At 36.9% G+C, this 23,130-nt stretch overlaps 1 protein-coding gene across 26 annotated transcripts in view; it reads right to left on the reverse strand.

The window, feature by feature from the left end:
• The window catches only part of ARB2A (ARB2 cotranscriptional regulator A), a 479,952-nt gene that overhangs the window by 159,129 nt on the left and 297,693 nt on the right, over positions 1-23,130 (reverse strand). For 23 of the 26 annotated variants that reach the window (XR_013418035.1, XR_013418036.1, XM_002804456.4 and 20 more), the window contains 2 exons: positions 10,022-10,138; positions 2,111-2,195 (listed from right to left, as the gene is read on the reverse strand). Coding sequence is in view for 24 of the 26 variants with exons in the window: in XM_002804456.4 (XP_002804502.1) it covers positions 2,111-2,195; positions 10,022-10,138 (202 nt within the window). In the remaining 2 variants the exon portion in view is untranslated. Of the gene's footprint in view, positions 1-1,116; positions 1,667-2,110; positions 2,196-10,021; positions 10,139-23,130 lie in introns of those variants that run through there. The other 3 variants (XM_028849103.2, XM_078003829.1, XM_078003830.1) reach the window with 1 other exon arrangement.

A 23,130-nucleotide genomic window follows, 5' to 3' on the forward strand; every position in this document is an offset into this window, starting at 1 on the left:
AGATCACACCACTGCACTCTAGTCTGGGTGATAACGTGAGACTCTGGAAAAACAAACACACATACACACAAACAAACAAACAAACAAACAAACCTGATGTGGGTTTAAGCTTACCTTCCTGAACTCCAGCTCTCGCTTATGTGTTCTAGCTCATTGTTGTCTCTGCCACTTCACATTCATCTTCCCTTACCAACTGCCTGCTCTGTGAACTCAAGCTCCTCCATCAGATATAAGGTCAACATCCTTACAGAGATTGCTCAACCAGCCTCAGGTAAAGTCCCAGTGACAAATCCGTTCCTATATGCAGTTTGTCTTCATTATGTGTGGATTCTAAACTTACAAATTCACCTACTCACTAAAATTTATTTGTAACCCCAAAATCCATACTCATGGCATTTTTGCAGTTATTTGCAAAATGCACATGTGCAGAATGGTGAAAAATTTGAGTCATTCATTCTTAATTAAGGCTGAACAAGGTCATGCCCTGCCTTGTTTCAGTTCTTACATTGTGAACAAGTATCCTTTTTATAGACTATTTAGTGCCACAGTTTTCTATTTTTGTGCCTTTTTTTGGTTTCACTGTTTACAATAGCCCCCAAATGTAGTGCTGAAGTGCTGTGTAGTGTTGCTAAGCACAAGAAGGCTGTGTTATGCCTTATGGAGAAAATATGTGTTAGATAAGCTTCATCGAGGCCTGAGTTACACTGCTGCTGGCCATGAGCTCAATGTTAATGAATCAACAGTATATATTAAATAAGGTGTCATTAAACAAAAACACACATAAACAAGTTTACATATTGATTGGTTGACAAAAATGTGACCAGAAGCTCACAGGAACCTGGCCTTGTATTTCATCTAGGAGCTATGATTATTTGCTAATTCAGTGTTTTTAGTGACTTCACATTATGTAACTAGCATAAATAATGAAAATTGATTGTATAATATTTAAGAACACACACATACATACATAGGTGCATAAGTATGTGTGTGTATATGTCTATCTCTATGTGTATGTATAGTAGCATATACATCTTCTTGTGGTTCTGTCTCTGTGGTTGAACCCTGGCTTATAGACTTATAAAATTCGGCTATAATGATAGTGAAACTCAGTTGAAGTTTAGGTATTAATGATAGTGACATTTAATTGTAACAGTAGTTCTATACCTAGAATCTGAACTATTCTCCAAATTATTTTCTTCAAATATGTACACATATTTTCAACTTTAAGTACTCAGTGATTAGCTATCACTTACGATTGTTAACATAAAGTAGTTTGTGTTCCAAACTTTTACCCATTCTCCAGCACCCATGGCCAGAGCAAACCCGTTTCTGCTATCAGTTATAACAAGATGCCACTGCTTACTTGGTTGAGAACTGTGAAAGTTGAAACCAGAAAGCTTACAAATGTCATTCTCTCTTCTTATCTAGTGACTCCAATACAAAGACTTTAGGCTGGAAATCAATGCTATCCTTAAACTTCCTAGAGTCCAAATGCTCCTGACGTGCTCACCTCTTCACCTCTGCCCTTTCAATAGGCAGTCCAGTCTTGCCTTTGTTCCCTGTGAACATCTTCAGATCCATTCCTGCTGTTGCTCCTTAAATTGCTCTGTCTCCTTTGCATAGGATGCTATCTTGCACGTTTTCCCACAGTCCACAGTCTGTCTGTCTAACACAAGAAGCAACTAAAATCTTTACATGAAATATTTTTTTCTAAAGTCTCTAGGACACACAACATCATTGCCTGCCTGTCATATCATTGAGTTGGAACTCAGAGACACATATCCTATGAAAGATCCTGTATGTCTGCCCAATCCTTGTTGTTTAGGTATCCATGTATGTATGTCTTATCTCTCTAAATTTCAACAGCAGTTGTCTATACTACTCTTGAATTGTTTCACCTATTCATCTTACCGAGTTTGTTGGTAAGCATTTTAAGTTACTTAACAAATATGTGATAGAGGATTCTACCCATGCATAATATTACCAATAATTCATCCAACAACTCAAAGACAAAAACAAACTAATTCACAAAATAGAATTCTACATTTCATTAGCATATTTTTCACCTTGATAAACAACAGCAATCATATATCTCTTATCAAACACATACCTGCTGAGACGCGGGGGCAATCAGGTAGCATGGACTCCACTGATGTGTCTAATGGTTCTGAGCTAGAGACCCAATTACAACAGTTCTGCAACGTAATAGAGACAATATTGTTGAAATACAATTTAAGCCAAGACCAAATGTTGAGGAAGAGATTAATTTATCCTATGAAATCAACCACTAGACTGTATTCAATTTATTTTTCAATACACTTAACATTTTTTCTTACATAAACAGTAATTATTCATAATTAACGTGACTGTGAAAAAGGTTTTTTTGTTTGTTTTACAATTCAGCAAATCATCTGTGCTGATATTAAGATGACATGTAAGGGCAGGGCATGGTGGCTTGCGCCTATAATCCCAGCACTTTGGGGGGAGGTCGAGGCGGGCAGATCACTTGGGGTCAGGAGTTCGAGACCAGCCTGGCCAACATGGTGAAACCCCTTCTGTACAAAAAATACAAAAATTAGCTGGGCATGGTGGCACATGCCTGTAGTCCCAGTTACTTGGGAGGCTGAGGCAGGAGAATGGCTTGAACCCAGGAGGCAAAGGTTGCAGTGAACTGAAATCACTCTATTGCACTCCAGCCCGGGTGCCAGAGAGAGACCCCATCTCAAAAAATAAATAAAATAAGATGACATGTAACCTTCCATGAACCATGATGCAATATATTTCCAAGTGAAGTTTAGATGGCCAAGCAGTAAACAAATAAAGGTATTATAATTAATGGAAAATAAAAGAAGTATCCATTTTTAACTTTTAGATTAAAATAAATATTAATATGAACACAAGAAAGAATAGCCAATTTTTAAACTATATTCTTTGCATAATACCAGAATAAATGAATTTTGTATTTACTCCTCAAAATCTGACCCATATAAAAATACTATTTTTTAATTTTTACTTTTACCTGCTTTAATTAAGGCTGTATCAAAATAGTTATAAAGAATCACCATCCGGTGAGTTGTAGCTGTGTGTCTATGGACACAAAGCCTCCAATATTAAAAATTAGGTAATTTTTAATAGTAACGATATAAGGTAATGATTTACAATTCAGAGAAATAAAATAATCTATATTCCTTCTATACATTTTAAGTCTGTATTTGAAGTCTGGCTAAAAATATGTGATTATCATCACACGGTTTTTAAAACATTTCTCAACACACAGACACATACACACTCACACACACACACACACAATGAATTTCCAGACAGATTTTTTTTTAAAGAAATCATCCCATCAATCATTTTGGAAAAATCGGTGATTGCTATTCTGGTAAACAAGCATGTATTGTGTATTTTTAGATGCTTGCTGCCCTGGTTGTGCACCATGGAATCCGTCCTCACTGTGGAAAGATCCTTGACTGGTAGATCAAGTGTCTTATTGTATTTCCTTAATTCATTCTGTCTGGAAGAAGATGTCAGCTGTGTTGCAGTGAGGAGAGAATTTCAAAGGCCCCAGTCCCCACCAATAAAGGCCGAGGAATGGCTTTTGAATAGATTTGTCAAGGCAACCCTACTGTTCTGGGACCAGGGAGAGCAGGAATAACATAAAGGAAGGGTTGCTGTATGAGATTAGAAAGTGAAGTTCACAAAGAATGGCAGATTTTTGTAAGAAACAGTAGATCAATGAAACTATTGAACTGTGTAGGAAAAAAACATGAAAACAAACATAACATGTAATGTTCTTAAATGCTTTCTCTCTTTTTACATTTAAAATAGATAAAATATTAGTATTTTTCATGCATTACAAAAGCTTGGTGGTTTAAAATGGATACATATTCTATAATGTGCTCTCCTAATCTTAATTAGCAGTTGAATGCAAAACTACACAATGTAAGGGTAGAAATTATAAAAGGAATAGGGTTTTAGAAGATATTTCATACATTTGAAATAAGTAAAATTAATATTACCATTGATATAACACCACATCAGAGAGTTCTAGATAATGCAGAAGATTAGCACACAATTAGCCAGCTTTTATATACAATGTGACACTTGCTTGTAAGAAGTAAGTATTCTCCAAAGCAGTGTCAAGATATGTAAATGGATGATTTGTTTTATCATTCATCACAGCCCCTAATAAATTCAAAAATCATGACTTCTATAGGTACTAAAAATAGGCTCCCAATGATACAGGGAGATAGCTTCAATGAAGAATGACTTTCTCTTTCTCTCTCTCTTTTTTTTAAACAATTCCGTCTTTTCAATGACAGCAATTAGCACTACCGACAGACAGGCAGCGATTAGGTACTGTATGTATTTTAATTATTATTCATCCAACTAGTACCTCCAAATCTGATGAAAGTCAGCTATTAACCAGGTGATATGTCGGTCTTCCTACTGTTCACCTACACTTCACATACGTAAAGCTACGTCTTATAGGATTTTCTAGTATTAATACAAGCGATGGCACATTACAATATGCAGACGATTAATCATTTCTTAAATTGTTACCTTAAAAAGCTGAACAAAATTAACTTTTGTCCAGTTTGCTCAGATCACCTTTAATTCAAACACTTAAAGCAAAATATAGGTTAACATTTTATGTTTGTGAAATTTCAGTTTTTATCTGGCCACGTGTTTAAGGCTTTGATCTCTCATAAAAACTGGACAGAAGTTGAACACCCTATAGTTAAAGTGAGTATGTCCAAAAGTTCTCTGCAATGACAAAGTACCTGTGTACAACTACACAGATTTGATATGGCCATTTCAGAGTGTGTATGTGTATGTGTGTGTGTGTGTGTGTGTGTGTGCAGGGGTATGTGGCATTTTTACCCCATTGGGAAAATTATATAGAAAAAAGGGCAAAACAAGTTAAATGTTTGTTATATGATAGAGTATAATGAAATAAAATAGCATAAACATATGCAAAGAAAGACATGCAGTTATATCTAAATTCAATTTGTCTGAAATTTTATTTTATCAAATCTAACTCCCTATTCTGAAATGTGTTACTATAGTTTAGAAGTCAAGTCCCTTTCGATGCTTTTCTAATACTTACGTATCCCTTTTTTCAATGCCTCACTTTGTCCCTATTCCAATTTTTAGTTGAGATGAACACTACCAAAGTGTTACAGGTAGCAATGCAGGCAGCCCACTAGGAAAGCCCTACCTAAATTCAAAACATGCTGGAGAGGGTTAGCAGCCCCTGACATTTATTCTCAGGTCCCCTGAATAGGCAACAAGGTATGTTGAACTCAAGGTACCAATAGTGCCATGCTTGAGACTCAGATGCAGCCTCCCCTAGTTCCAACAAACAAGCATAGAGAAAGAAGTCCTTGGCCAGGGCAGGCAGATAGGGACAGACTACATGACTAATGTTTCTCTGGATCTGAAGGAAAAAGAGAAAAATAGGTAATGTAGAAAGTATTTCTTTAAGCTAAGTGTTATCAGTTTAAACATTTTTTTTACCCTAAAATGATGATCCTATAGATTTTTGTGGTTGTAAATTTTCCTTTTTGTAATATCCAAAATTTGGGGAGCTATCGATATGGATTAGAAATGCCTACAGGCCACAGTGCTGAGTGATTCCCTTTGACATTTGAACCAAGGTCAACAATATTTCAGAGTAGGTTTGAAATAATTTTTTTTAATAAAAAGATTACAATTTAGTATATTATATTTAAAGAGAAAAGTAGGTAGTAGCTATTCCTTTGCAAGGTGTTTGGAGGTATTTGGAGATGCTTACTGCCTTGGTTGAAGCCAGATTTTTATTCATTTTTATTGCATATGTCTGAATTGTAAATCACCATTGCTTTAAAGGTTGATTTTTTAATGTGAAACGTTTTGTGTCCTCGGACAAATACAACTATGGTTCACTAGGTCAAGTTTCTAAGGCCCTACACTCAGAGTTGAATGGTGATGGGAAGGGTTTACAACTATTACATAGAATCGTACATCTGGTGTGGCTGCAGAATTTCAGAGGCCAGGGGTATGTTGGGAAACATTTGCCCACTCAGCCTAGACAGTCCTGGGGCTTGAAGTAAGAAGTTCCTCAGGAGCTGCCTTCATTTACCTTTTACCTCTCCTCAAGAGGCTGGCTTAGCATCTATGCGTGGTCTTTTAGTTCAGAATAGGTTTCACTTGGAGTAATTGCTCAAAGTAGTACTACTCTTTGACTTTCTTTCTTTCTTTTTTTTTGAGATGGAGCTTTTGCTCTGTTGGCCAGGCTGGAGTGCAATGGCGTGATCCCAGCTCACTGCAACCTCCATCTCCTGGGTTCAAGTGATTCTCCTGCCTCAGCCTCCTGAGTAGCTGGGATTATGGGTACCTGACACGATGCCTGGCTGATTTTTGTATTTTTAGTAGAAACAAAGTTTTGCCATGTTGGCCAGGCTGGTCTCGAACTCTTGACCTTAGGTGATCCACCTGTCTCGGCCTCCCAAAGTGTTGGGATTAGAGGTGTGAGCCACGGTGCCCGGCCTGACCTTCCTTCTTTAAAGGAAACTGTTACTAATATTTATAAATTACACAAGTAATACAATAATATATTTCTTAACCTTTGTTCTGTACGCTAAATTGGTAGGTTTAAAAATTAGCTTTTTAAAAAATGAATGCATAACATCAGTAACTTCATCACATCCCTTCTTATTGTTACAGATTTAGGACTTTCAAGTGCATTTTTGTTACATGGATATACTACAGCATAGTGGTAAAGTCTGGGCTTTTAGTGTAACTGTCACCCAAACAGTGTACATCGTACCCAATAGATAAGTTCTCATCCTTCATCTCCCACCTTCCATCTTTTGAAGTCTCCAATGTCTATTATTCTACTTTGTATGTCCATATGTACCCATTGTTTAGCTCCCACTGAGAAGTGAGAACATGTGGTATTTGACTTTCTGTCTCTGAGTGATTTCAGTTAAGATAATGGCCTCCAGTTCCATCCATGTTGCTGCAAGATATAATTTCATTCATTTTTATGGCCGAGTAGTATTCCAAAGTATATATCTCTATATATCTATATACATATATTTAGATATGTACCACATTTTCTCTATCCAGTCATCCTTTGATGGATGCTTAGGTTGATTCCAAGCCTTTGCTATCATGAAGAGTGCTGCGATAAACATACCAGTGTAGATGTCTTTTTGGTAAAATGACTTCTTTTGCTTTGGGTAGATACCCAGTAGTGACATGGCTAGATCAAATAGTACTTCTTTCTTTAGCTCTTTGAGAAATCTCCATACTGTTTTCCACAGAGGCTGTACTAATTTACATTCCCACCAACAGTGTATAAGAATCCCCATTCTGATTGGTGTGAGATGGTATCTCATTTTGGTTTTAATTTGCATTTCTCTGATGATGGGTGATGTCGAGCATTTTTTTCATATGTTTGTTGGCCACTTATACGTATCACATTAATTTAAACATACTTACAAAACAAAAAACTTTCCAACACTCATGCTTAAGACAACCGCCCTTTCCTGTAATCCAGGTTTGTTTCTCTTCATTATTTCAAGGAGTCTTGCAGAGAGGATAGGAAATAAGAAAGGAGAAAGAAAAGGGGAGGAAGTTTCATCCTGAGAGTTCGGAAACACTGGACTCTTATATTGCCAAACCACACTGTAATCTTCTCTATAAGAGGTCACACATTTAGGTGGGTTCCTACAAGGATACCTGTCATACACTTTTACAGTCTCTCTTTTTGTTCTCGTTTTGGAGAAGATCACTGAACAGGGGTAATTTCAAAGCCCCATCAGGAATGCTCTAATAAGTTAAATCTCTGAGATATTACAGTGTTTTCAATAATAACACATCTCATTTCTTTATATAGTACCATTTGCTTTTCAAAGAGCTTTCATCCTTGATTATCACCTTTGCTTCTCACAATATTTCATGAAGTAGATGGAATAGGAATTACTGTCTCCAATTCAATTATGAAACAGACCCAAAAAGATGGAGTGGCTTTTCCAAGATTATAAATCTTAGCAAACTAGCTGGTACATGCTAGATTCTTAATTATTGATTTACCTAGCCAGAGTCATTATCAAAATTTAGTTCTCCCATATGCTTGTTCTGAATTACTTCCAGTATGTCACCCTGTTTCCTTTTTGTAAGATATTTTGAATAGGCAAACCATTCATAAAACAAAAGATGAATATAGTTTATGTGTTTTATATTATTTGGGAGTGAGACTATAACAACAGTGACAGCTCTAACTTACCGAACTTTTTTAAAGTGCCAAGAACTGTGCTATTTCTTTACATATGTTATTTTCCATCACGTTTGCAAGGTAGGTATTATAGTTTACAGATGAGAAAATCGAATCTCAAAGAGATAAAATAACTTGCTTCAAACTACAAAGTTATGTAAGTGATTGAGCTGGGATATCAATTTTGATAGGTCAAAATACAAAACTCTTCAAATTGCTTCCCTAAGGCTTAATTGAGGGAACTGAAAGAACTATCCAAGAACTAGGGCATTTATAAAATTTTATAAATTTTACAACAGCTATGCTTGCAAAGAAATTAATGGCAGCCTTGATTAAATTATGATGAATTCAACTACTGTCTAGTCAGTTAGATGGAAGCTACACAGATTAATATATTCTGACTTTTGAAAGGAATACCTAATCCAGCCTTAGTTAGAAATACTTAAAAAGTAAACCTAAATAAATTTTGTTATATTTGTCATCAGGAATGAAAAACTCATGAGCCAGGATGTTTTTAGTTTGAGCCAAGTATCAAATTCCATACTAGTTATGTGTGTGGGGAAAAGTTACTAACAGCTCATTTATTAACCTTACTATTTATATAATGCTGGGAGCTTTCTGTGTCATCGTCAAACACCTACATGTTAGAAAAGATTTAAAAAACCCATCTTTATATGTTTATAGTATTAAGAGGACTGGAATAAAAATATTTTAGACTTTTGCATGATGAAAGTACTTTTTCTAATGCAGAAAAACAAGTGATAACAGACTGGTGATAATATAACGCTACTATGAAATTATATAGCCTAATTTTTCTATCTCTTCAGACATTAACTCTGTGGTCCTTACAGTGCACCATGAAGGCTGGTAGAATTTACCCACCACACAGTCCTATGGTATCAGCTGAAGGGCCACCAGGTATTCTATCAAGAAAAACTGGAAGAAAACCAAGAAGGTCAATCAACTCATTCATACTATATAAGTAAATGATTTGATTAAACAATTACTATGGCATGGGTGGCTGATGCCAACTGCTTATAATATCAGAAAGATAAATAAAAATAAAAGAAAATTTCAGCTGGATATTTGTCATAGGAATAAAAAATATAACAGGCTGAAAGTTAAAAAATAATAATAATGGGAGCGTATTCAATGAATCCTTGTTAGTTTTCAGGTTCACCAGCCCTTAGGAAGTATGAAAAGAAGCTTTCTTAGCCTAAGGCTGAACCATGGCTAGCCCCTGGGTTTCTCTTAGCTCAAGGGTCTGGCATAACAGCATTTCAGCTTTTTTCTTCTCTTCCCTCTACTGGATGTAGTCAGCCAATCCATTTAAGAGTGGCACACACTGACTGCCTTTCAAGAAGAAAAGGAGACCAAGTGTACCTTATGCGTCGTTCTTGTAACTAAGCGGCACCAATGCTAAATAGCTGGTGGAAAAATTAAGCATCAGGGAATAAGAATCTCTTAATTCCATGACCTTTTTCAGCACAAGTTCCCACCTTAGACTGAACACTATACACACAGTGTTCTATAGAAAACCAAGAAGAAGGGAGGGGGGTTTCAAAAATATTGGTTCTTCACACGGGTTTTCTATTATTATTTTAAGCATGTCTAACATTTTCTATTTCCTCGCAATGTTCTGCCTCTAGAAAGGGAGTCTGAGGATGGGAGGTGTTACAGGTTGGTGGGGGCTCAAGACATAAAGGCTCACACCCATTCATCTCAGCACTAAAAAAAAAAAAACACAAGTCTCACCTCTCTCATCCATTCTCGAATCGTTTTGCCAGCTTCTTGATGCCACACATTGTGAACAGAGTCTGTCAATGCCACAGCAGTTACCTTATTTTTTACATCTGCTTCTCGTTGAATCATCTGTTTTAAAAAAGGAAAATAAAATATTGGCTATAATTGTTTTTCCTACTGGGTGCAGCCTGCTTAGTCAGAGATAACAACAATATTATATTAAAAATGAAAAAGCAATATGTATCTCCGGTTCAAAGTTACTCTTTTTTGCATTGAACACATACCCTATTCTTGTCCAGAGATGTGAAAAGACCTAACATTTTCCTTTAAAAAGATAATACCACTTAAGTCTTAAAACTACGCAGCTCTATTATTTTCCATGTGGTTTGACAATTCGAGGATTAAAGGGATCACAGGGGAATCCCTGAGGGTTTCTTTTACAAGTTTCTTCCACCACTTCCCGTTTCAGTGCTTCAGGGAAGTTAGTACCTAGGGTTCACTGTTAGCTACTTAGGACCAACTTCTACTAGTTTTCAGTAGATGGCACATCAGTAAAGAAAGATATCTTGCTTTGACTTTTCCAATTTAGTAATTCCTTGGTGTTTTAAATGCCCACAAAGATATTTTTCATTCAAAGCCCATTAATATAATTTTGCTTTCTAACGTATTTCTTTATGTTGGCAAACTATTACATTTTATGATAACTTCTTCCTATAGAATGCTATTTCTACAAAACAAAACAGCTTCTAAAAATAACAAAAAAAGATTTGCTTGGCTTGGAGATACCGATGGATTCATCAGTGGTCTGCCAGATAAAGAAATTAAAAGCGAAAATTTCTACATCAGAAGAACTGAAAAAAGGTTTTAATCTACTACACTAGTGGCCCTAATTTGGTGTAACAAATGTAAGAAAGCTTTGAAAATTACAGTTAAAATATCATAAATAGTAACCTTGCATTTCATAATAGTGTTCTCTTTTTGCTTCAAGTGTCTTTTCTCCCTCTAAATTCTTTTATTGAAAAAAAGAACAATTTATCATTTGCTGTTAATTTCTATGAATTGTCTATCAAAAATATAATAGTGCACTTCAAAAAAGAGAATTCTGAATGGCGATGAAAGTGCATACAGAGAAAGAATATTGCACACCATGCTTATGATACCAAAGGATGCCTGTTGGCATTCTGAATTTAAAATGTCTCTCTCTCTCTTAAATTTTTTTAAGCCCAGCATATGCACATGATGTCTCAATGAATACTACCTAATGGGAACCCAACTCACTGTTAATGCTACCTCACCAACACTTCTGCACCTCAACTCTTTGTGCCCTGTGTTTTCTGCTTATATAATGTAAAAATCTTAAAATCAATATTGGTTACCAACATCATAACATTACTGCAAAAATTTATCTTGCAATACCAATAATACTTTTCAAAGCATAAAATAATACTCTAAATTAATACTTCATATGAATTATTAAGTAGTATGCTACCTTCTTCTGGATTTTATTTTACAAATACATTCTCATTGGATCACACTGGCACTAGCATATAAAAGTTTAAACCAACATTAGATGATAAAACCCCAAATTCCACAATAGTGAATCCATCTGGCTTATGAAGAAATTATATGTCCTTATTCTCATTTTCTAAATAGTAACACTTTTAGAGATCTAGACCAATTGTTGCTGAAGTACAAAATAAGAACATGCTTTCTGGTATTCTAAGGATATGCTTGCGTTTTAAAATATTTGACCTGGATTTTGTTGTGGCTGTTGTTAACATATGCAGATTTACTTAAGACAGCATCTGAAGACACTAAATCTTGAGAGCCATTTGTGAAATGAGATACAATGAAGTAATGAATTGGTGAGGAGTTAGTGTTAAAATAGAAAACCTGGGGATTAAAATTCTACAAGCTGGAAAAATACAGAGTTGTTAGAGGGACTACCAGAGGAAAATATCTGTAGTCTGTTTGTCTTTCTGGCTGACGTTTCATACAGTGGAAGTGATAACACGCAATTTATCATCACATCACACCGTCACATTATAATCCAATATGATACTCTCTTACACTGTTATAGCATTTTACACTTTAAAAATCACTTTCATATTTTATTATCACAGGTGGGGAATGGCCAAATTCCAGAAGATCTTAATGAAGAGCTGTTTACAAATTAACCCAGTAGCAAAGAATTTCCAACATTTGACTGTTTAGGATTAGTAGAATTGTGAATAAGTGAATATGTCAACAGTCTTAACTTTCTGGACTATTTACCTCTGTTCCAGCCTTGCTGCAGCCTAATTTAGTAGTCCTGGAACTACTTGCAACTGCCATTTCTGTGCAGACCCTCTGCTTCTTGCATTTGTTAGTCTGGGTCACAGTGACTTAGTTACTTCTTCCACTGTGAATGATCACTGATGAAAAATACCAGAGAAAGGCAATGGTGCAGGGAGATGGAATTGAGTTTGCTTAAGAGACAGACCTTAGATGAAATATAGCCAAAGCAAGGAATGAGTGGAAGCACAGCTGGGCAGGAAAAATCCTTCTACAATATGGTCTGTAACAGAAGACCAATAGTCTGGAAAACGCTCTCTAAAAGGGAGAAAGCCATATCATCATATCACCTTAGATTCTCTATAACAATCTAAGGTGGACATGGCAGTATTTAATTAGGATCCATTGATATGAACAACTTGAAATTCTTTGTAAAATGTTTTCTATATGGGCATATGAATATTTTTCTGAGGAGAAGATCTTTAACTTTCATGAGATTCTCAAAGGAATCTTAGTCTGTAAAAAAGATAAGCCCATGTGATCTAAATGTCTCCATATATTCTTGAATAAATTATGAAATATCCAGTAAGAGATCCCTTTGAATAATTACACTTAAGGTCAACATCCATTCCATTTTTGTTATAATATCTTCAGTATGGTATCAAGAGTTGGATAGAAGTGATGACAAATTTTGATACCTCAGACATCAACATCCTAAAGGTCAATGGCTTAATAGGATATACATTGTAAAGTTACAATTAAAATTTGCTTTTATTTGTCTGTGTATAATATTTATTTTAATCTGAATAGCAGTTTCCAAATTTCAAAATAAAATACAAATTCTCATTTTACTCTCAAATAATATGGAAATGTATGCAAAACTTGTATTATTTTCCCTATTTGTGGATAAGTAAATTGAGACAGTTTAAGAAACTACTTAAAGGCCACCCAGACACAAAGTGACAAAACCGTGACTTGACCGTGGATATATGTCATGTTCTTTCATCTGTATTACGCGAGGTCTACTTCTTAGTAATACATAGCACTCTTACATAAATAAACTCATTTGATTAATTCCCTTTTCATATATACAGCATTTCATTCACTTGGACATTTTTTTAAATGGTAAAAAGATCCAGATCAGTAAGGAATGTTGAAATTCTAAAAATCATGCCAACATAGAAATCAGCCAGGAGGAGAAACTGACAATAGCACTTTAAAATTATTACAGTTCTAAAATAAATAATGTTTAAGGTAAGAGGGAAAATTAGATATTCCTATAAATCATATTGATGATTTCAGCATTAATAAAAAAATGTGGCCCTGTTACTTGATAGTTTTGTTTGCTTAATTCTACCCATTTATCCATTCTTAGTGTTTTCACTTGAGCTTAAACATAATTAATCTGCTCTTTCCTTCACTATGTAGCATGCTCCTAGTCTGACAAAAGTTTAAGCCACTAAATATCAAGTACAGTACTTTGAACAGATTAAAAACATATGCCATCTGTATGCAAGTTCATATTATTAACATTGTTGATGGGGTTGAAATTGAGGGGGGGAAATCTTGTTTATCATTATATTTTCTTCCAGAGTAAGAGTTAAAAAATTAACTAACAGTGACAAGACGGGTGAGTTCATCTGAGTATAACAGGAGTATTTGGTGAGATGAAGACCAGAGGACCAAAGGGAGGTGTGGGAGGGCCAGAGGCAGCAGGGGTACCTCTGCTCCCTTCCACGTAAAGTGCGGGCCTTCCACAGGGCTGCTACCATTTCTCTCCAGAAATCCTGCAGCCCTTTTCTGTCCACCTAATTTAACTCACCATGCTTTCTCTAAGGTCCTCAAATGATGTACCTGCCTACTGTCTTCACAGATACCTGGCCAAATCCAAATGCTTCATGTCATCCTAAGCATTCCTCAATTTCCTTTTTGTGCTTAAAAACTATTTTAGCATTTCTCTGGATTTCATTTCTTCCAGAACTCTACCATAAATGACTTTCTGCAAAGGAAAACACAAAGATGCCTTTATTTCTGCCAAACTGAATTATGATTTAATTTAATTTAAACTGAATTGAGGTAGAGAGATGCCTTAATTTACTTTGAAGGCATGGAGATGTTGATGTTATGGGGATGCTCTGCCATGAAGTCTTTGGCATATCTCTAATCCAGGGCCTCGGGTTATGGGAATTGTAAATCCAACCCAATTCAATCTCCCAACCTAAAGGAGAAAGAAACTCTAAATTAGGTTGGCTTTATCCTAACCTAAAAGAAGTTGATGCATAATTTCGTTTTCCTGTGTTTGTAGCCTGGCAGCCATGACATTCAGAATAATTACTTCTCCTTATATTTTAAAGTCCAAGGAAATTCCTAAAAAAGCCAGTGTGGGTTGGGGTAGGGATGTGTATATGTGCATGCAGACCCATAGCTATGTTTGGATATATCATATGTTTTAAACGTGTTTTTGAAAAAATATTTTAAAGTCTTCCATCAGCAAAAGCTATTACTTTCTTTTTAAATTATGACATGTGTTACACATATGTACTGTGAGGGTTACGGCATGTGAATTACTTGTACAGGAAATAATATTCTGAGAAGAAAATCAGATAACACATATTTGCATCAGATTAGGATCTGACACTACTGTACGTTTATAAATCCAAGGATCATTACTACCGTATGAGCATGAATGAATCATCACTCAGGTTAATAGCACAGTTGAGGTTTGAGATGCCTTTAAAAAAAATACATATATATAAATAGATTAGCTCCCTCTAGAGCTCCTTGAGTTAAAATTTCAGATTAAGTTGTTTCAAAGGCTTCAAAAGTATAAAATGCTGGTACCTTTTCACACTTTCATTATGCAGATCATAATTGCATTCAGTGCTTCTACTTGAGTGCAGTTTTCATGTGGTTGTAACAAACTATAATATTTTATCACAAATCTCTCCTATCACTTTACATTTCTGCCTGCATATTCCCCATTTCATGGTACTCTGCCCTGTGCTATCCAAGCCCACGTGGTTACAAGTGTGCCCTGTACCACGACGACTTATCAGCTAACTCTGGGTTTGGCAGTCTTTTCTCTTAGGGTCAGAGACTACTTTGTATTCTTCTTCCTGAAGATTCTTTTGGACAAGTCTATCCCAACAGAATGCTACTAACACCATCTTTGGTGTAACACTAAAACCTTGATTCTATTACCTAAGGCACTAGCACCTCTAGTGATTATAATGAAATACACACACTTCGGTAGATACAATGTGAAGACCAAACTGCCCAGCAGGAAATTCAGATGAGTATGACATTCAACTCTCCTGTTACTTGCAGTTCACACCTCTAATCTGCATTCACAATTTCTATTTTGAAAGTAGAAGCTTCGGAAATAAAGTGCGATAGTTAAATTCAAGGATAGTGGAGTCCGATTCTCTGGGTTCAAGTTCATGCTCTGCCACTTCTAGTAATGATACTTTGAGTAAATTATTTTTCTGTACTTCAGTTTTATCAGGTGAATGTCATGGGAGATGATAAATCCATGTAAGTCATAGGATTATTTTGAGTATTAAACGAACAAACTGTAAAGCAATTAGCAGAGGAAATGGCACACAGTACACAATTATAACAGGTCATCCCACAAAAATATGTAATGTAAACTATTCCAAATCTTTAAAAAGTACATTATCCTCACTCATGTAGAGGAAGCTAACAGAAGTATAGTTTATAAATGCACTTAATGACAAATATTACTTTAAAAAAGGCACAGGCCCGCCGGGCGCGGTGGCTCACGCCTGTAATCCCAGCACTTTGGGAGGCCGAGACGGGCGGATCACGAGGTCAGGAGATCGAGACCATCCTGGCTAACACGGTGAAACCCCGTCTCTACTAAAAAATACAAAAAACTACCTGGGCGAGGTGGCGGGCGCCTATAGTCCCAGCTACTCGGGAGGCTGAGGCAGGAGAATAGCGTGAACCCGGGAGGCGGAGCTTGCAGTGAGCTGAGATCCGGCCACCGCACTCCAGCCTGGGTGACAGAGCAAGACTCCGTCTCAAAAAAAAAAAGGCACAGGCCCACAAAGAAAATATGTACAAAGGACTACTTTTTCCTTTGATTATGTGGTGTAAGACTTCTATAACTGCATGGCTAAGAAGCACTAAGACCTGATGATTGTGTGTATTTAAAATCCTGTCATCAGCATACTAGACCAGTCATATCACCATGCACTTGACAATGAAAACGGAATTGGTGAAGCAATACTGTGGTAGTTCTACTTTCCTCCCACCAGTGAACCCTTTCAGAATAGCTTGAGCTGGCAACGAAGCATGAAGCCATGGCTCAGTAGTGCCACGCTGGGGGAGAGTCCCTTTACCACCTTGTTTTCTACATAGAGGTGGTGTAAATGACTGTATTTTTTTTAAAAAAGATAATCACAGAGATATAGAGTATGTCCAGAGGAAGGCAGTATAGTGTTATAGTTAAAAGCATGCATAGGCTTTAGAATTAGACGTGCTTAGATTTTTATTTTTGGTTAATAGTCTCTTCATAGGGCTGCTGAAGTATAAAGGAGATAAGGCACGTAAGAAATCAATAATGTCAGTTATTATTATTACCTTGACATTCATCTCTAATTTCTAAAATGTAACCTACCTTTTAGATGTGGTATCTATGTACTCTTCAGTGACATCAAAATTCATACTGATAGCAGTTTTGAAGTATCATACAGCTTCTACTCCCATCTCCACCCCTACTTCCCCGATTTTGTAAAGTGATTTGGGCTTGCTTAAATATTTTAAAGGAAATAATTAAGTATAAATAAGATGACTACAGATTCCAGTTTGCTCAGAACAGTCTTGGCTTATGACTATTAAACTGGCATAATTAATAATAGTGTCTCCTTTCCCTGTTACAGTGCTCTGGTTTGAATGGGAAATAATTTGGTCATCGTATATATAACACGATGTTGAATGCTACCCTGGTAAACAGGTAAGGCTTATAAAGTTTCCTTCTGTTCAATGCTTAGCAATTTAAGCATATACCCCAAACCTATACAACTGTCTAAAAATAACGATGTAGGAAAACACACAAGAGGGATTTCAAAAGGTTTCTAAGTCCAAAATTTAAGAGCAAGTCTTAGCACTGTGCTGAGCCCTTCACAGATGGACAAGCAGTCTCACACCCTGGTTAGGTAAACATGGCCAGCTGGATCTCCACTGTAGCAACAGGATAAGACAACATTCTCTTTTCCTGTGCTTTGAAGCCCTAGCTTCAATTCTTGCAACCTTTGTTTAATTTCAGGAAGGAAAAGGCTCTCCATAGGCAAGAACACCAAGGGATAGGGTATGTAAACTGAAACTTCTTGGGTCACATGCATTTATGAAGATAAGTCTCCAGCCACCAGTTAGGGAAAGGCAAGTTATGATTTATTATTGCAGGCGGCCAGAAGAGAGCAGTAATAACTTCCTTTTCCTTTCCTGCCTAGACCATGCTGCCACGTGCAAGCTCCCTCAACAACAAAAAAAGCATGTGTAAGATAGGTTTAAAATAAAAAGAAAAGGAAAAAAAAAAAAAAAGCAAACATTAAGTGATTGACAATCTGGGAGTTGAGAAAGAAGACAAATGCTCTACAAAATACATGATGTGGTGTGGTTGGGGATGGGGAGGGGAAAGCGACTGTTTGAAAAACTTGCTCTACCAATCAAGAAAACAGCTAGTATCTATTATGTAAGAGACAAGTTAATTGCAAGGAAAAAGTAAAAGGGGTCACTTGCATAATAAGAAAATAGGATAAGTGATCATCATGTTGACTTGTATGATTAAAACATTTTATTATGTAATATGACTGACCAGAGTAGGCAAGATGTTATAAAATAGATTTAAAAATTACAATGAATATATGTGAAGTAGATACACTATAAAAGTGTAAGTTAGGACTAAACATTGTCAAACCAAAAAACTAAGGCAGGCTCAGCGAAGGAGAATTTAAATGGTGACATTTTCTTATATGAAAAAGTGAGAAAATTTATCAAAACTTTATGAAAAAAAATTTAGGTAATAGATTATAACTATAAAGCAGAGGAAGGCATGATTTCTGACCTCTGGGTAGAACTCACATTTTAGGAAAGAAGGCAGGTTAGATACATTCCATAGAGACCCTTCATATTCTGAGTATTTATATACAGATTATCTCATTAGATAGAACAATTCCTTTTTAAGTACACAGGTTGGTAGCTGAAGGATTATGCACCTGTTTTATGGATGAGGAAACTGATGCCCAGAGAGAGTAAGTGACCCACGCATATCACATTCACATAATGTGAATGGTGGCATAGGCAGATTTTTTATTTTTATTTTTAAGAGACAGGGTCTTGGTCTGTCACCCAAGCTGAAGTGCAGTGGTAGGATCATAGCTTACTGTAACTTTAAACTCCTGGGCTCAAGTGATCCTCCTGCCTCGACCCACTGAGTGGTTAGAACTACAGGCGTACACCACCACTTCTGGCTAAATTTTTTTTTTTTTTTTGTAGAAACAAGGGCTCCCTATGTTGCCCAGGCTTGTCTTGAACTCCTGGCCTCAGGCAATCCTCCCATCTTGGCCTCCTAAAGCCCTGGGATTACAAGTGTGAGTCACTGCATGCAGCGTACCTTTTAACTCCAGATCCCGTCTTTGTACCATGGCTATTTGTACATAATATCCTGTATTTTTTTCTTCTGAAATATTTATAAAACCAGTAAGGATTTGTTTGCCCCCATGTAGGCTCCATGAGGACAAAACCATATTTGTTAACACCACATTCTCATTCCCTGCACAATGACTGGCACATAACAGGTGCTCAAAATTATTTGTGGACTGATGAAAGTTTACAGAAATGGAATAGATAAGGGAAAGTGATGGTTAGGAAGCTAGAGTAATGTCTGGTTTCATGTTATTTAGAAACGACTTACATCACAGGTTGGGTTCCCAGGAAAGACTCTAAGACAGTGTTTAGCATGCAGAATATCAACGTGTGTCCTTACAATCAACATCTGAGGAAGGGAGGGGAATGAGGCAAGAATGAACAGAGAGATAAATCAAGGTGACATGCAGGTCCCATTACAGACTTGCATAACTCCTGGGGAGCTCAGAACTCAAAATGGCGCTTCAGATTTGTTCCAAGTTGGGTCTAGATGGCATGGCCTTTAATCTACCACGCTGTTCTTTGAGTATGAGCACCAAAGTGGCTGAGGCAATCTCTGATAGGGATTGACAGCTGAAAGATGTCTGCTGAGAGCACTCCCAAGGGCTGAGGCAGTAAGTCCTTTATTGAAGGTGCAACTGAGTAGTGCATCACAGTGTCTACCACAGGCCATAACAGAAATTATAGCATTTGTTTACCCTACTTTCAAATCTGTGTCTTTGATGCATTGGATTAATTCGAAAACCTTGTCTTCAAGCTCTGAAGTTCTTTCTTCTGCTTGTTTGATTCTATTGCTGAGATTTTCCAGTACATTTTGCATTTCTCTAAGTGTGTCCTTGATTTCCAGAAGTTGTAATTGTTTTTAATTTATATTATATATTTCACGGAAGAACTTTCCTTTCATATCCTGTATCATGTGTTTGATTTTTAAAAACTGAACTTCACCTTTCTCTGGTGCCTCCTTGATTAGCTTAATAATTGACTTTCTGAATTCTTTTTCTGGTAATTCAGAGATTTCATCTTGGTTTGGATCCATTGCTGGTGAGCTGGTATGATCTCTTGGGGGTGTTAAAGAACTGTGTTTTGTCATATTACCAGAGATGTTTTTCCAGTTCCTTCTCATTTGGATAGACTATGTCCAAATCTGGGATTCAAGGGCTGCCGCCGTTCAGATTCTTTTGTCCCACAGGGTGCTCCCTTGATGTGGTGTTCTCCTGCTTTCCCTAAGAATGGGGCTTCCTGAGAGCCGGGCTGTAGTTGCTTTTGCTCTTCTGGGTCTAGACACCCAGCAGAGCTACTGGGCTCTGGTTGGTACTGGGCAAAGAGTCCTGTGATATGATCCATCTTCAGGTCTTGCAGTTACGGATACCAGCACCTAGTCCGGTGGAGGTAGCAAGTGAGTGCAGTGGACTCTGTGAGGGTTCTTGGTTGTGTTTTTGTTTAGTGTGCTGCTTTTGTGTTGGTTGGCCTCTAGTCAGGAGGTGGCACTTTCAAGAGGGCATCAGCTGTGGTTCTACAGGCAGGATCCAAACTTGCCCTAGGGACACTTGGTTAAGTATTCAGGTTTCTCAGGTGGTGGGCAGGGCCACAGAGCTCCCAAGAGATTATGACCTTTGTCTTTGGCTACCAGGGTGGGTAGAGAAAGACCACCAGGTGGGGGTAGGGATATGTGTATCTGAGCTCAGTTGCTCCTCTGGCAAGCTTGCTGTGGCTGCTGTGGGGGGTGGGGCTGTGGTTCCCAGTCCAGTGAAGGAATATTCACCTCTGCTGAGTCATATAGGTTGCCAGGAAAGTGGGGGAAAGCTGGCAGTCACAGGCCTCACCCTGCTCCCATGCGGCCCACAGTCCTGAAAGTCAGTCTCACTCCCACCATGCCCCACAACAGCACTAAGTCTATTTTTAGGCAGCCGGTGACCAGGGCTGAGAACTTGACCCAGACCATGAGCCTCTCTGTTGAGAAGGCAGGCAGACTCACAGTTTTTCAGCATCTCAGGGACCCTACAGCAGTGATTCAGTTCCTTCAGAGGGTCTGCAGATTCTCTTGGCTTTCTTAGTATGTTCCTGTGGTAGTTCTTGGAGCATACGTTCATGATGTGAGCCTCCACACACTGCTCTGTCTATCCGAGTGGGAGCTGCATACTAGTCCTGCTCCCATCTGCCATCTTAATCCTCTACATTCAAATCTAAATTTTCCTTCCAACCTGCTAACACCCCATTGTCTTATTCATGTACTCAAGATCACATTATGATTTGACTCACTAATAGCTAAGAGATCAAGTAGATTTTTCTTAGATCTCAGATTTTAGACCTTTTACACACTGATATCATATGAAGCCACTAAATGTTGGATTATGAAGAGAAAAACACAGAGCTAAAAGAATGTGAGGTCTGCTTTCAGAAGACTATTGAAAAGCAAAAAAAACCAAAAAAACAAAAACAAAAACAAAACCCCCAAAAAATAAAATTCACAAATTTCAAAAATTATCCTATAAATCCAGTGGGGAATGACTGGATTTTCCAAATTTCAAATGAAATGTAAATGTCAGATAAAGCAAGTTATACTTGTGATTTCAAAACTAAATGCATCTAAGTGCAAAATAACCCAAACTTCAAATAAAGTATGCAATCATCACTACTTAGCATCTGGCATAATATGCTCAAACCTGATGGTGTTGGTAGGAGAAACAAGGATAAGTATGGACAGAGAGGTTTCACTGTAAAAGTAGCAAGATGGCTTTTCAAATCTCAGCCTTTATTCCCTATGATACAAAGAAAATAAAGACTGTGCTATATAAATTTGGGGACTAAAGACAATTGAGATTTTGATTCTTTTCCAATCTTGGTTGGTTTATGCCCTCAAACGTTTCTAAGGTTTTGCCTCTAGAAATTCAGGGTAATCTTCATTTGATCACATTTTTTCTATGTAAGCTCAGGTTTATGGAGCTGAAATGGTGTAGCACTAATGTGATTGGCCTAGATGGTGGGGGTGGTTCTTGGCCAGCTCAATAAAAACCATCTAAATGTTCATAAGACAGGATGCGTTAATCAATTGTGGGTTATTACAGCTGCCAGATACTGGGAGAGGTTGACACCCATCTGTAAATGAGAAAGTGACATCATTATAATAAGTATAAGTCACAGGCTTTCTACATTGTTTGAAAATATTTGAACGAGGATCTCCAGATGGCTCTTCTACCTAGGAACTTATGCTAAATACCTGAAACTTCTGTTCCCTGCAAGTGAATACTGTTGCTTGAAGAAACTTCGATTCAACTAACTTTTAAGGGCTGTTTAAATGCACATTTCCCAATCAACAAATGTGGAACAATTCTTTAAGTTGGGATTTTAAAATGACTTGAATTACATGTTGGAGACATTTTTCTTATGAAGGCATATCTCACATTTCTGAAATAAGAAAGTCTGCAGAAATAAATGGTTTGAAAGGTTTATTTGAGATAGGGATTTTAGGGATTGTACTTACTGCACAAAACCATATAAACACTGGATGGAAGAAAAGATAGGACTGAACTGAAAGTAGCTACTTACCTCTATGTATATGGCTGCATCTTCCTTCCACAGATAGAGAGCATGTATATACACTACTCATAACAAAAGAACACTTCTGAGTTGATATACTAGTGAACCATAAACAGTCCACTATACAACAAGTGTCCTCTATCAATATCCACCCTAATGGAAAACACTGGAGTAGCACTTCAGATCACTAACAGGAAGAGGAAAACTCTGAAACCCGTCATTTAGACATCTGACAGCTCTGATGCATGAGTGCATTGAAAAATTTACACTGAGGAAGCGTTTATGTAGGAGTGAAGGTGAATTATTCTCTAGGCTACTTTTGAAAATTCCATTTTCTTTCATGTGTCTATTCCTTAGCACTTCTTTGGAGGACATTCCATCAGTTGAGCCAATGATTCAGGGTCTCTATTCTATTATCATTAAGTATTGCCTCAATTTCATGAGACAAAATAATTCAAACAGCAAGATTCTAAAATAAATATACTTAGGAAGCACAGTACAGAGTGTTTAATAAGCATCAGTATTTGTTATGGTAGGAGGCAGAATTTTTGTTACCTCACACCTTTTGTTAAGTAGCCAATATGAAATTCTATAAAATGGCAAATATATAAAAGAGTCAGTAGTTCACTAATTTAGAAAGT

This window comes from Macaca mulatta, chromosome 6 (assembly GCF_049350105.2).
Source record: "Macaca mulatta isolate MMU2019108-1 chromosome 6, T2T-MMU8v2.0, whole genome shotgun sequence".
Classification (NCBI taxonomy): Eukaryota; Metazoa; Chordata; class Mammalia; order Primates; family Cercopithecidae; genus Macaca; species Macaca mulatta.